Source organism: Pieris rapae, chromosome Z (assembly GCF_905147795.1).
Source record: "Pieris rapae chromosome Z, ilPieRapa1.1, whole genome shotgun sequence".
NCBI lineage: Eukaryota > Metazoa > Arthropoda > Insecta > Lepidoptera > Pieridae > Pieris > Pieris rapae.
The window spans coordinates 3,110,498-3,126,796 of record NC_059534.1 but is presented as its reverse complement, the minus strand read 5'-3'; the positions used below and the strand labels follow the sequence as shown (position 1 = coordinate 3,126,796).

General features: G+C 33.1%; 1 protein-coding gene across 4 annotated transcripts in view; it reads right to left on the bottom strand.

Annotated features, from left to right (window-relative positions):
- Positions 1–16,299, bottom strand: part of LOC111003385 (CUB and sushi domain-containing protein 3) — a 38,366-nt gene that overhangs the window by 10,141 nt on the left and 11,926 nt on the right. For all 4 annotated transcript variants that reach the window (XM_022273843.2, XM_022273844.2, XM_022273845.2 and 1 more), the window contains exons 2-4: positions 15,630–15,818; positions 4,917–5,129; positions 2,748–3,180 (exon numbers count right to left, since the gene is read on the bottom strand). In XM_022273843.2, the coding sequence (XP_022129535.2) occupies positions 2,748–3,180; positions 4,917–5,129; positions 15,630–15,818 (835 nt within the window). The remainder of the gene's footprint in view (positions 1–2,747; positions 3,181–4,916; positions 5,130–15,629; positions 15,819–16,299) is intronic.

Genomic DNA, 16,299 nt, shown 5'->3' with positions numbered 1-16,299 from the left:
TACTAAGAAAAAGTAAATAAGTGTCTTCTAGACGAGCACATTTTTCGAGGTGACATAAAAAATCGAGTGGACAAGAAGTACATACTCGAGCGCAAACGCATGTTCGGCTCTTTACTATGTACATGAAGAGCAAACAACGTACTCGTATATGACAAGAGAACGCTGAGGTATTTGCTAACGCAGCTTATAAATGGACTGGGAACAGATATTACATAGCCACAGTACCAACATAAACAGTAAATTAAAACACTACTTTTATATGCATTTTTCGCGCTCATAAACAAGGCTGCTATGGTTACATTTATACAAACAGAACATAATATGATTTTAGTATATTATTCTGTAAAATAAAGATAATTTTTAACAACATTTAAATTTTTAAATGCGTTTTGGTCAAAACTCACCGGTTTCGTTTATTTTTTAATATCTCTACGTGTATGATATGTTAGTTATATATTTTAATATTCCAATATATCAGTGTGTGCATACCAATGTATCAGTGTGTATTGACAAGCTTTTATAAAGAAACATATACTAAGAACAAAGAAGGAAAAATTCACGTTTCCTTTCATAGTACGTACGATAGAAGATACGTAGTAGTAAGAATGAGGTGTTAATTTGTTTGCAGAAGCGTTTATTTGAATACCACGTTGTACGAACTAAAGCTGCAAATAATTTTTACTCAGGCTTTTTTAGTCTATTAAGCGCGATTACCTAAATCGTAGGAGTGACGCTCTTCTTTAAAATTAGCATAGCATTTAATTTCACAGCATTAATAGCAGTTAATTAATTATCATTATTCTGTTGTTTCCTGATAAATATAGAGTGAAAATAATATCGTCTTTTATTTAAAGCATCCCGTTGATTGGAATATACAGGAATATTGGATGCTGATACCCACATCAAAATATTTCACTGATTCACCCTTTGATCATAGATTTTCGTGTTTACAGACTTGAATTGAATCCAGAACCGCATTTGAAAGCAACTGGCAACTGAGCCATTGATTTACGTGATATTGAAGTTTAATTGTGCATATTTTGCGGGTTCGATGTCCTTGAATGCGCTTTGAAATAAAAATTCTAAGATTAATCGAACATTTAATGTTCGATCTTGTCGCAAAGCAGGCGGATAATAATACACGTCTCAAATATATAAGATTTTCTTCCATATTGTTCCCATTGGAGTAGACTCTTGGGCCGTGGGGTTTTAGTGCACAGGTGATTAAAGATTTAATCTGGAGCCTGGTAGATAGCTGAGCTGGTGTTTCCCTCGCCCAAGGAAAAAGAATTTGTTTTTTTTAACTATGTAGGTTAAAAACTTGTAAATACTGTATACGATAGTTATGTTTAAAAAATAATTCGCGGTGTGGTGTGCTCTACAACCTCTTAGGAACCTGGCCTCAGATTTCTAAATCTGATTCATGATCATTTTTAAATCTAATAGGCAAGTAGGTGAAACTCCATTGGTGCACAGCCGGGGATCGAACCTACGACCTCAGGTATGAGAGTCGCACACTAAAGCCACTAGGCCAACTCTCACTCGATTGTTATGTTTTATTTAAATAAATGGATTATTGAGAATATACATGGGTGCATTCATAACAAAAACTCTTTCCAACGTCTATAAATCATCAATCAAACTCATGACATTACGCAAAGCTGTTCCGACACAACTAGATTATATCAGTAAATACCTGCCTCCCATCAATATCGCATCAGTGGAAACAGTAAAGTTCACTTTTATATCATTTATGCAGTCATCACTCATCCGTTAGACAATATAAATTGACTGAAGTATGAAAATTACGTGGGCTCTAGCATTCAAATATTATAAGGACTATTTTAGTGAATTTTTTTTAGAGAATAGGGGTGTAGGTTACGATGTTACGATAGGTTACGATGACGGCCTTTGAGGGAGGACTCTTTGACTCTTAGTATATAGGTGTGAATTTTTAATTTGAGGTTATGAGATTTTGACTAATGGGTCATTTGTTTCTTACTCGTGTATTACTGTGTAGTCTACAGTAATATACAACTACAACGAAGAATAGTGGAATATTAATTCCGGGATTATTGGTTATATTATATGTATATATATATATATTAATAGGAAAATGTTAATGAAAACAAATAAATATCAGGTTAATTTAGCTTGATATATTGTTACATTTTTTAAGTAAAACATGGTGAAGTCACTGTTAGCTCTTAATGAACGACTATTATTACGACCGTTTGCCTTATATCTCAAACAAGCATATTTTTTTATTACTACCCTCTTAACAGAATATTGTAAATACCATTGCATTACTCATTTATCTTCAGAGGATATAAAAAAATTAACGAATAGACTCCAAAAGAACTGTTTTGAGTTTTAAAAGTTTCACGGCTAAATTTGTACAAATACATGTAAAATAATTGCATAAACACTACGAAAATTGTATTGCTATTCGTAATCGAGGACATATCAAATTGAATGGAGTCCATTCAATTCATAACGATTCCTTCAATCTTCAGAATAATAAGAGCATGACTACTAAGATACACTTGAAATCACTGAGTCATATGGAAAATAAGCTTTCCTTCAAGTGGGTATATAATTTCAAATATGTCATCTAAATTCTATCAAATTCACGTGAAATAAACAACTGAAATCTGATAAAAGCCAAGAGGCTGATTGCAGGTGGAATAAAAAAATAACGTGAAATAAACGCCAGAGCCCATTTCTTTTTCGCAAGCCTAACTCACCTATGTCGTCTCCAAAGCTCCCAGCTGATAAATCCTTGCAGTGCCGGGTTGCTCTCATCTACCAGGGTCCCTCCGCGGGAGTGACAAAAGGTCAGCGCGTCTCTGAAGTTTGCTGGCTGTCGGTCATAGAACACGTAACATTTTCCATTATAGGTAGAAGTACTGCCTGGAGGCTGATCTCGGAACTGTGGGCAACGCTCAATCGGCAATGCTTGATCCGTGTACACAAAAGCTTCGCAGATTGAAAGCTGAGTTGCGGCGGGAGTTTCTAAATGGACGCTGACAAATGCCCCAGGCATTGGCGGGTTGCAAGGAAGAAATAGTGGTTGACCTTCCTCAAGGAATCCAGTGAATCGGTTGCATATTGGATTTGTCCCATTATCAGGACGATTGTTGCCCACTCTAACGACCACCACCGCTGGCTTGTTTGCACCTGCAAAAATTTATACTGTTAGTTCAGGTACTTGATTTTTTTCTAAATCCCAACTTTAGAACCTACAAATAATTTAGACATAATATACCAATTAGTCCTTTGACACTGAGGACTAATTTGTACATTATGGCTAAGAACCGATACTGATTTCATTAATTTATTAATAGAATAAATACCAATCACTTGGACTAATCTCTCAATGTTAAGTTGTATAGAAGCTTGTCCTATTTCTTAGTAGTAAATGCTTAAATAAAAATGATTATTAAATACTTTAAGTTAGCTCTGAATATGCCATCCTCTTTTCACTATGCAAAAGATGTGGGTCACAGCTCGTCATCGCGTGCGCTGTCGCAGAAAAATGCCTCTCGGATCTATTTAATATGAATTAATCAGTCAATTACTTCATCTTCACTGTGTGAGAACTCAATCGTTTTTACTCAATTCACGGCGCTTTCGTTACGGCCCGAGTTGATTGTCTCAAAACTTTCATCCGAAGGTTTCTTCGCGGTGCCTAACCGCAAACTGCAGAACTATTATAAAATTATGGGGAACATTCAATTGTGGAAAGTTGGAAACGCTCCGTCAACTTATTATTAGATAACTTCTTGCCTTTATGGGTTTCTAGCTATTACCAGTATTGTTATAAATTTGATCTACCGGTTTTGTAGTCGATATTTACTAACATGTTCCAACCTTTTAATAAACTAGGTAACCATAAATTATAACGATGCTTTCTTCCTTTGTGTATTAGAAAATTAATATTAGCACTTTATTTTATTTGTAGAAGAGAGTCATTTTAAACCTGACACTGCAGCCACAAAAGTATATAATGGGCTTAATCACATTTAAACTATTACATATTATAATGTAAGATTTTAACATGTAATGGAGTACTGGACTGTACTTAAGCCATTTGGGACTGTCTGTGGGATGTCGTACATTTAAATAGCTTTTTAATTTATCTAAATTTAAAATCTACCAAATTATCACAGTTTTTTTTAATAAAACAATCAATGTAAAAACAATATCTGATACAATTTTTATTTCACTCAGCCAAAAATGATTCATTCGGTTAAATCGCATATGTTTGAATTTTCTCATTTCTTTACATTTTCTTGGTGGGATACTAAACAACTTCATCAAGTAGCATGCAACATTTATTATATGGTATAATTTTCAAGGTAGAGTGTAAGTGAAAAACAAAGTGCTACGCTCGAACGGATATTTAAGGCAAATGGCAATCTTGATAATGCATACGTAGTGCGTACAGTGAAAATTGCTATCACATTATTAATATAACTTTACTTACATTTCACTATATTATTAGCTATATTATATTTGACACAGTCATTGTTTCCGATGTTTGATTGTTATTATTAAACACTCTATAGTGTCTAATTAAATGCAAAGACACATACTGAAGCTTTAAATTTTGATACAGATAAAGTAGTAGAAAATTCGAGTTTTCAGCTGTTCTAATTATTGTTCTCATGATAGGTACTAATGAGTAACTTTTCAACCAATCATAACAAATAGACCCGAAATTTTCTGAGGCCATTGACGATTCGTGAGATGGAAGCAGTGGTGTTGTACGTGATGTCCGACTTCCGAAGCATCAAGACGTGCAATAGACATGAGGAGATAATTGTATGGCGATAGTAAATGTCATGTATTTTCTTCACATCCTTTCCTATGCCCTAAAGAGAAAATTTCTAATATACTTCTGTAACACTTACCGCAACAAGGTTGTCCAAAATCCAATCGCACCAGCTGAACCATGTACGGTTCTAGTAGGTTGACATACCACCAGGGTGTTTTCTCCTTCTTGGTGAGGGTACAGGTTTCCGAACTAAATGCGGACGCAGTACTCCCGTCTAGGGCTTTCTGAGGTACACCCGTGCTTTCAGTTGACACTTGCATCGGTGCCTTGCCTGCTGCTACGTTGAGCACTGTAACAATACACAACAATACTTCATGAGAATTTGGTTTATGTAAAGTTGTTAAAAATAGTTTTGGTTCGTTTCTGACCTCAGTATTTTAACTAGTATCAACATAAAAATCAACCATAGTTTTTTCTATAAGACATTGCCCGTTTCGCTCTAAATAATGTGTAAATATTAACGACATTTTCTTACAGAGACATCATAATTTTCACGCGACCTCACTCAAATTGGTCGCTTGTTTAAAATAGTTTTCACTCTCATAAAAATTCTTATTTTATTTATATAAGTCACGCTTGCTTCCCAAATGGCAGTAGCAAATATGATACGATTCTTACAAATTATTCTTGTTATTCTGGTGTTTATTTTGTTTTATTACATTCACATCGGTTGCTTTAGCTGCTGTTAAGTATTGCAATTTAGTCTTACAAAAATATAAAAAAAACCATCAAAGAGAAATCACGTTAGAAATTTCCCCTAACGCCAGGCTTGGGTCGTGGGTTTAGTGGCATGTGACTGAATCCTGCTGGAACGTTAGTAAGAAACTCATGAGGATATTTCTGTGCCTTCCTACATATCGCGACAGAAGGCGTTTTGATCGATCCACTCTCTTTAATTGGAAATATTGATTTAGAGCATGTCCTGTATTTCGACGATTAGTATCGAGCTTTATAGAAACAGAGTCCTACTGGGAATCTTCATTTCTAGCGAAAAGATTTTTAACTTCCTAATGGGGTTTCGGTGAATAATAATAATAGTGAATATAAGTCTTTATTATTTTGAAGTCGATTAACGGATTGCAACAACCAAATACTTTTTCTTAAAGAAAGTTCTGCCAGCATTATAGGTAGGGACAATACAACAGGGAGAAAACTTTTTAATTTGTTTCTATTTATCATTTTTTGATTATCTTTAATATGTGAGTTCAGAATATTATAAATACAGTATATATTTGTATGTCGGAAGTAAATGGTTGTATTTATATTATAATTAAATGTTTATTATATTAAATTTGTATGACCAATAATAAAATAAAATTAACGTTAAAAAATTTTCAAGTGATTGCAAACTATCTAGTTTAGATTTTTACGCGTGAATTAAATAGTTTTCCTTTTTAGGGCAGTTGGTCAGAATAGCAATAATTATTAAACTACTGTTTCAACTTAGCAACACCAAAAACGCGAGGCAGTCCAGTATTGCTTTAATTGGCGATGTTTTGTAATATATTGAATTTAGTTTTGCCGTATTTTTTTAAAGACAGTCAATAGTTATAGACAATCATGGATATGATGAAATCGCCTCCCTCATAAATCTGTTCATTTTCTCTATCAGAGGTTTTACTAATTGCAGTAATTCTTCGAACTTTGCAATATCCATTCTTATATAGTTTGAAATCGTTTTCTTGAGTTAATGTTAAGTTGTTTAAAAGTCTTTCGTAAGTGTAGACTGGTCTTTCTTAAAACCATTCTTTGGTCCATATTCGTTTACTTTTTTTCCTTTTCTCATCGAAATCACTACCATGGCTGCAGCCAAAACATGTTTCATGAGAATATTGACGTGAATGAGTTGTCAATCTTATTGCTAAATATTTTGTATGAACGTTTCGATTCAAAGATGGTATTCAATATTATTGCGCAATTAAAATATTATGCAAAATTATTGCATGTATGGGCCGTTACAGTTACAAGTTACATGATTGCCAGCTTATCCCTTTATCGCATGTGCTCTAACTACCAGTAGCGACATGGATCCAGACTTTCATTATGAGATTTTGTATCGCGCGTTCGTTAGGCAATGAATAGTAAATGAACTATATCCACTTACCAATTGTGGATAGCAGACCTTTCAGACGAAATTAAAAAAAAAAAACAATTGACAACATTTTAGCTTTGGTATTTTAACATATATATGTGTTTTAGTACTTTAGTGTAATTTAATACGATATTGTATTTTTGTTAATGTTTATATTTTTATGGTTGTCTAGAAGAAACTGCTTTTAGCAGTTAAACTAGTATTTAAATATTTTGTCTTTATTTATTTTATTTTTCTTCCGTTTTGTGTAATTGTGATGTATATAAAGTGTTATTATTATTATATAGAAAATACAGCTTGCTAAATTTTATTGTTTAATTCACTATTGTAGGTTTAAATATATATATATATATATATATATATATCTACAAAATAATCCCACACTTAAAATTTTATACAAAATTAATTGTATATATTTTTAAAGAGCCTCTTATATAGTCCTCCACAAACTGGCTCTATCTTTCTCCGCCTTGAGCATTTTTCTCCCAATGTTCTGCAACAAACTTTTTTGATGATTTAACTGATGAGCCCATAGTGCATAAGGACGACCTCTCTTTCCTATTCTTGCCCTTCCACGTTGTTACCCTTTCACTTTCACTTTAGACTTCTGCGATGGGACAGAGCATCAATAATTTTTGTTTTCTTTCTTACTTATGTACCACTTATCTTGTCCTTTACTAGGGAACTGTACATAGTATTTAATAATAATAGCCCTATTTCAACTAATTTGTAAGAAAACATGAAGTTTTGATATCGCCTAATGACTAGTCACATCACAGGTCGTACGGCATTTTGTAGAGGCACGCCCTCACCGTTAGATCGGTGACCGTGACTTATAAATTTGCATGCAATTATCGACTATTACTATCTGCATCGCTTGACACAGCCCTGTCATATGAAAGCCTTAATAGCACCTTACAAGCCTCAATTAAAAAATATATGAGTGCTTTCGTCTGGAATAAGTGTTAGGAAATTAACTTTGATCGTGAACAAAACACAATTGAGATATTCCCACAAATTAAATGAAAGAAGAGTTGGCGAGTTTTGTTTGGCCGAAAGGGGACAATCTCGGGGACTTCTGGTCCATTTATCGATAGGGTATATAGCCGTAGGGGGATCTACCAAGGGGCCAGTAAGTGGTTGCACTCGAGGTTGGAGTAAGATTACACCTTTATCCACAGGTTTGTTATTGGATTTCTATAAATCCATATCGAAACTACTACCTTGTTGAACAGCAGTATTTTTAAAATTACCTGTAACATCATTTGATTTAAATTAATTGATTGTGAGGCGGGCGGGCTAAATTAACGCAAATGAAACCGCGAGGAACAATTAATAATATTAGATATTTTGAAGTGGGGATTTCAAACGAAGGAAAAACGATTCAATCCCGATACCACGTTTAACTTTATGAGTCTAACGTATTTTCCTTTAAATTAACTGAATAATATACAACCATGTTTATTGGACTGATTTAGCTAAAGTGCTTCTTCGTCTCTTTCTGTCAAATAGTGTTTAGGCTGGGACGAAAAGGGGCAGATAAATGAATACTTTAGTTAGAATGGTGCAAAGACAGATTTACATTTTTATAAATAATGGAGATAGTCTTCACATTATAAGACATATTCAATTGACTCACAAAAGAAAACAATACCTTACTACGTTGAGGGAAATTATTGCCCGAATTTAGTCGATGGAGAAAGTTAAACCAGGCTTTATAATGACTGACCTCACATACCTCTGTTTATGTTGAGAAGGGAGGGCCTTGCATAGCCAGGCCCTCATAAGAGATTTATTCGTATTGTTTCCTCAATGCAAGGGTCTGACCAAATCAAATCTCATGACAAATATGTTCCACATATTAAGTAATATACGGTTTTATCCTTTTTGACAGATATATAATCCCACCTTTTCAGCCTTCTGGTAATACGATTGTCCATGGGATGCAGTATCACTTGACATATGGTAAGCCTCAAAAGAGACCTTTTCCTATTACTTTAAAATTAAACCATACTTTAAACAGCCTATTTGCCAACATAATTAAAAATACTATACATCGATATACTATACATAACTAATGAAGCGTTACTCATACACTCACTGGTTATACAAATTTTAAATAATAAGATATTTAGAACGAAAGTCACGTAGATTTCAGTATTTTAATTTGGACTTATTTAAATAGGATATGATTAGGCTTGATAGATACATAGAACGCTTTGAAATAATATCATTTATCTAGAAGATAGTCGAAAGCCATATATTGAAACTGAAAGTACGCAGCCGACCGGAACGCGACATAAAAACTCATACAAAAACCCCAATGGCGCGTCAGGTGCTAAGTATAAAAATCCAATTACGCTTCTCGATATAAACTAATACTTTCAAACGCATCTTATACTAAAAATAAATATAGAAGAAATGCTGACAGTACGCTAAAGGTTTTTAATTTGTTTTGTAATTTTCAAAACTTTCTTTAGCGTATTGTGTCTAAAAATTAAAATCGGTGTCACGAAAAAACACGTCTATTGACGCAACCGGCCGCAATTTAAATATTAGACAATATATTAGTATATTTATTGTAAGTTAACATAGCCCTAACAAACAAGTAGATTGCTGGTAATTAATTAGTGTGCATCATGTACGCATGCGCAGAAAACAATACAGTAAATGTGTGTAAGAAACCTTATAAATAGGGTTGGTAGGATAGATTAAAATTATAGTGTATTTTTTTGTGTAAATAATGTGTTTGGATTAACAACCAAGTAAAACATTTTTATTTTATTTTGTCGTCCCTAAAACATGTGGACACGACCAGCGAAATGAGGTAAATACAATAAACAGTGTTTAATACAAAATCAACCATAAATTTAATAATAAATAAAAACTATAAAGAATTATTAAACTATTTAAACAATATTTGTCTTGAATCAAATTAAAGTATTTAAAAAATCAAATTTAAACTTTGGTTTTATCAGTTAATAATAATTGCAAAGGTAGGTTCGACAAGTAATACATAATATTTTCTTTTTTGCTTCGTACAGAAACTAAAAATGATAACAAAAACAGTGCCAGCGTTAAACGCGGACCAAACATTTTTTTTGTTTTAATTAGTTTAAGTATGACTATGTAGGTTAAAAAAATGTAAATACTGTATATTTATTTATTATGTTTAGTTACATGATTACAATAATTATTTAATGTTTTCCAAAAAACAATTAAATATAGCCTAAGGTGAGATATATACATACTATCCAAATTAATTCCGAATATTTATCTTAAATAACATAACGAGTGGCAGCCCTAATCGTAACGGCCCGTAAAAGTGTGCCAGCCAGCGCGCGTGTAACGGTGTGACCAACCCGTCTTCCACCACACCGCGTGTCATCGACACTCGATCACTTATACATCTCTCGCATTCTAATAGTCCAGATTTTAATCTCAACGCGATCCGCCGGCAGGTTGCTCCTAGATTTGTCAGAATGAATGAATGTGGGCGATAACTGATTTGTATGAGCCGACTTAAGTAATTTGGCAGACATTTCGTATATTTTAGTATTGATTTTTGCAGCCTCTTCAAATAATATTTCAATAATAAGGTTTAAACTGTACTAATATCAGTTTTCTTCTTTTAGAGTTCATCACGTATCATTTTTGTTATGCATTGTATGAAGACGCGGATTTCGCTTACTTAATTTAAATATAATTTTTTTTTATTATAACTGCCAATTAATGCTAGGAAAAAACATGTTGTCTATGTATTTTATATAAATAAATAAAAAATCTTAGGGAATCTGAAGTAGGCTGAAAATATCCAAATTCTAGTAAAAGTCTGTGATTGAGTGTAATTCCAATATAAGTACTCTCTATCTTCCAGGTATCTAACTTGAGTACACGCGATTTTAATGCTTGAAAATCCGAAAGATTTTACTTGTATATATAGATATATATGTACAAGTATCGAAGCCTAGCACCAGAAAATGTACTCTATAATAATATACAGAAATCTAAATATCGCGAAGATGTTTCTATTTTTTTTTCTTTCCTAAACCAGAAAAAAATGTTTACTCTACGTTTGTTAAATCTGAATTGGTTGGTTCATTGCCTAGATTTAGTGAAATTATGGGTTGAGAAAACATTTATATTCGACGTTATCTCAACTGGTCTCACCAGTGATACTTACTACTTACCCAGAAACATATTTTATTCGTTGCGGTAAATATAAGTACTAGTTAATGTAATAAAATTCAAGTTATAGAGCATGGCACTAGAGAAAAGTAGCACGCTATTTTGTTGCTAAATTATATTAAGTCCGTTAAATGAAAGTTTTTAGTAAAATTTCATAGTATACAAATACAGAGAGATTTTGTTTTGTTATCACCTATAGCTTGGTTTGTCCCATCTCATGTCACTAATGAATAAACTAAACAAAAAACAATAATTATGATATTAACTTAAATTCTTACACACACAATTAATTCACACCCGCAACCACTCACGCTTTAGTTTTAATTTTTTTTGTTACGTGTGTGTTTGTGTTTAGTTTAGTATGGAATCATGATTTTGTACATTTGTCTGCGATGGAAGGCTAGTGACCTGTAGACCAACCACAGTACTTCTGTAATCCTATAATAGGCACCTGCCTCAAACAAAGCATGTAAATCCGTAAAGAGCAATTTTGAAGAGTCAAATAAAATTGTATTATTATTAATTGTATTATTATTATATCTGTCTATCGCTGGACCTCCATATGAAGTGCAACTTCTTTCCTTACCTATACCCTACAAGGCTCGTGATGGAGATTTAAGGGTATGAATCACTAGAACGTCGTAGTGAGCTGTTATCAAATTGAGTTTTAAGGTAATTAATAACGAAGCGAAAATCGCCATTGCGAGGAGAGATTATGAGATCGTACGTTGCGAACAATTTTCACCACTGCCGGTAAAATAACCTTATTGCAATGGTATACACTCTATACAGTCCAGCGTCAACAAGCTAGTTAATAGTTTTCTTTTGTATAAAAACTTTTAAATGAATGTGAAATTTAAAAAAAAATGCGTATGTATGATGTTAAACTAGTTCAAATGTATAATGTATAAAGTCATAAGGAAGATAAATATATACTTCTCCGTATGTTTTATTAACACCTACACGTTGGACTGATCAGATTAAGTCTGCCGTAGGAGAATCACTGAATCAGTGCAGCAGGATGATCTCCAATAGGCAACGATGGCGGAACGTCGTGAAGCGCATCACATCTGCGCCTTCTATTACCATATAGCGATCAACCCGCTCTGTCAAGAGCGTACCGAATAAAAAGAAGAATGTTTTATGAAAAATTTTCTGGGCAAGCACAGTAACTTCCAAGCCTTCTAGTTTTCTGTTTCTTCGCGATATTTTCCCTCACCGTACGAGCTAGCTAATTGCGCACATAGAGAAAATTCATGATAGATTGCACTGCACTACTTTGCAGAATTTTAAAACGTTTCATACACATTATTGTTGATTGTTTATTCTATTATCGATAGTTATATATCGTTATCATATTCTCTAAACGATATTTATCATTCTACCACAATGAAATTATGCTCATCTCGCTGTGAACTGTTTCAAACATCATCCCAATTTGTAAAATATTTGGTGCACTAAGTATTTAACAGAAAAAAAACGCTAAACGGAATAAATTATAAAGAGTTTTTAACCCAGTAAATGATTATACGAGTACACATATTGCGCAGAAGAAACGAATAAATATATTGGCGGTGATTCAATAACTTCCGATGCTACAATCACAAAAGCTGGTGCCGACTTAGAGCAAGTGGTAAATAATAAACGGCTAAAATAAGAGTCTTTCCTCCAACTAGATTTAAGTTGGCACCTGGTAGTACCAGTGACCCTAGAGCTGTAGCTTTCATCTCTCAATGAATAAATATCGCAATACAGCGAGCATCCAATGTACACTGTCACAGGAATCAAACTTATTTTATTTAGTTTTATTATTTTAAGTTATGTAATGGATAATGTATGTTTTATTTATAAGTAATCTTACAGATTATTTTCATCTTATTTATATATACATATTATAAAACAAAACACTTATACAATATAGAAAGCCGAAACAGACATAGATAAACAATATATGTATATGAAACAAAAAACAAGTAAGTACATAAATAGACAAAAGTAGTTATAAAAATCTAAATAAAACTACAATTTAATATTGAAAACAATGTAAATACTTTATATTGGCGTGTTGGATTCTGTTATTATTTTATATATTTACTAGCTAACTATGCAAAGTTAACAAAACAAAATAAACAATTTAAGATTTACCATTATTTTATGATCTGATACTTTTATTTGAACCCAGAACCACCACTTGTGAATTGCGGTAAACTTAAACATCGGTGTCAGTAGGGCGATGGTTCAATAACTTGGGCATTTATCTACAGGTTCCACCTGTTGCAATCATCTGACAAGATGGTAATAATAGAATAATTAAACAACGACGCCCTCGCTTGCCGTACGCACTAAGCACACCTCGTACCGTTACGTCTCAAGTTACGAGCGATCTGCAAGTAAATAATTTGAGGCTTAATAGGTCCCTAAAAATGGGCAAGCGATAAAATCCCAGTAAAGTTAAACGTTCACTTGAGCCACTCTCTTTCGTATTCCCTTTCACGCAGACTTCAGGCGAGGCGCTCAGCCCAAAGAAAAGGTAAAAACATGAATGACCTGGCACCCGATTTCTCGGTCTGAATTATGAAGTACTACCGTCTGGACAATTTTTTCGCGTCATTATCTGTTGCTACAAACGTATACGGTTCGTTTTGTTTTATTAGTCACGAGATTATTTTTCTCTCGCCCTAGACCTCCACGCACAGTATTACTAGATTAACAGTTATTCTAATGACGTTAAAATTTAATGGTGGTAAGTGATAACATTAATTAACATGGACTTTATGAAATAAAAAAATAAATACTCAATAGTTACTGAATCCTCCGTAGCTTCTAAATAATCGATTTCAAACAAAAAATATTGTACACAATACAATCGCTACAGCGTGTGCAATAGACTGGCAATTATGAGTGATATTTTAGATCTCTTTATAAACCGGTCGAAGAATCTGGTGATAACGGAGAAGTTGATTCATTCTAATATTTAGGTTAGACGCGACCAAATCGCAATATTACAGTATCAATGTTTTAGAAATTTTGTATAGTATAATAATAATAATAAATATAATAATAATAATAATATATAATATAATAATATAGTATAGATCGATCTTTGTTAGATTTTGTTGCAGATGTGTAAAGGCACTTCGGTTAGAGTTTACCCCTGTTGGGGGCCAACCCACACCAGGGGTTGTTAAAAAAATTATCAGGAATTTAAGTTTTTCATAAAATGTTACTTATAGTGTTTCATTAGAAATTAGTAGAAAGTTGTTTCCAGTATTTCTTCCTAAAAAAATATGAGGATCATTTATGTATTTTTTTTTAAAGTTATGAATTTTACAAAGGCTAAGATCGGGCATGGCACAAAACAGGAACCACTGATACACGTAACCTATATATATTATATTTATAGTTTAGTCTAGAATATAGAGCGATTTATAAAAAAATCTTCGTATGTAGTAATAAGGTAAAATGAATTGTATTATTTGTATTCGTATGTTTATCATAATAATAGTCTTTTGTTAAACTTTATCTTACCAATTTCTGTAAAGTTGCATACAGTAGGTCTTTTTTTTCTAAAAATAAGGTCATAAAGAAGTTTCACTTCTTACGTGTGTACACGCTCACATTTTTTTTTTATTATTATCTTAAGGCAAAACAGATGTTTTAAAAATATTCCATAGTAAAATCATTCAAAGCTGCAATAGAAAAGGTAATTTGCGTATTCTTAAATCGTGCTTTTGGTTTTAGATTGCCTTAAATTTATTTATTTACAAAAGACTTAAAAATTATTGCGGACATTGATGAGCTCCGTGCATTGGGTTACTACTACGCGAGTTATTTGTTAATAATGCATATATAGCATTTGCTATTTAACTAGTAATTACAGATTTTTCTCCCTTATTGTTCTATACGATTTTTGGTTGCTGACAGATGACAGATGACAATTTATTTTGTTTTTGATTCTTGCGCTGCGGGGGCAAACACAGACGTTCACTCGCGGTGAACGAACGAAGTGAACTTGAACTGTAGTCAGACGAGTAAGCGACTTTCCGCGGGAGAGAGTCGTGGGATTAAACGACAATGAGTCTTCCGCTTTTTCGATACCATTCACAACTCATGTGAAGTAATTTCTCGGTGAAGAAAGTAAAAGTGGGTCAGTAGAAGCGTTTTCGTGCGCATAACATTATATATATTTTTATACGCATGATATTATGGATTTTCTCGTAATATTTATTATGTTTTGCATATGTAAGTAGAATTTGTTTTAAATATGCGTATGACGTGTTTAGAAACTATGTATTAGAAAACTATTTGTCACATTTTTATGTTAGTTAAATTATATTTTTATATTAACGATATACGAATCAAAATTAAAAACATCCTTATAAACTTAACCAAGTATCTTTGTGTGCTTAAGTTTGTATAAGTGAGGCATATAAAAACTATGGAAACAAACAAAAAAAAATCCTAGGTTACGAAAATTCATACATGCATACGTAGAACTTAGATACTCACCACAGAAAGGAATGCCGTCTGGCACCCATCTTCCATTCCCGTCGCAGACTCGCCTCGAAGGACCCAAGAGTTCGAAGCCTCTATCGCAAGTGTACATAGCGACTGTACCCACCACCTCAGGCTCCTCGGTAAAGGACACGGAACAGTGTGCAGGTACACCAGGGAACCCACATGATGTTACTGCATATACTGTAACAATAATACCTTATTAATTCCTGCCACAAAAAATACAAAAAATAGGAGGTCATCCTGCTGTACTGATTCAGTGATTCCCAATTTCAATAAATAAAATCCAATTTTACTTGGTAAATCAAATAAACGCGTATAATAATGTTGTGTTACTTAATATTCTACTTATATTACGTTCTATCTCTGCTTCGACACCATTTCATTTCACACATTTATTTTAAATCAATATAAGTAAAATAACAAACACGCCAATTCGCCGTCAATATCCTTGCATTGTAAATTATCTGTTATATTATTTCTAATTATACTCTTGAAACATCACACTTGACAATCTTCTGATTAGTGCTATGTATTCTGACGGCTTTCAAACATTTCAATGTCTCATCATATACCAGAATGAATAGCACACTCTCTATACAAGTAATTTCTTTATCCCATGACGTACGAAATCCAGCAGAGAATTTAAGAGGACCATTATTGA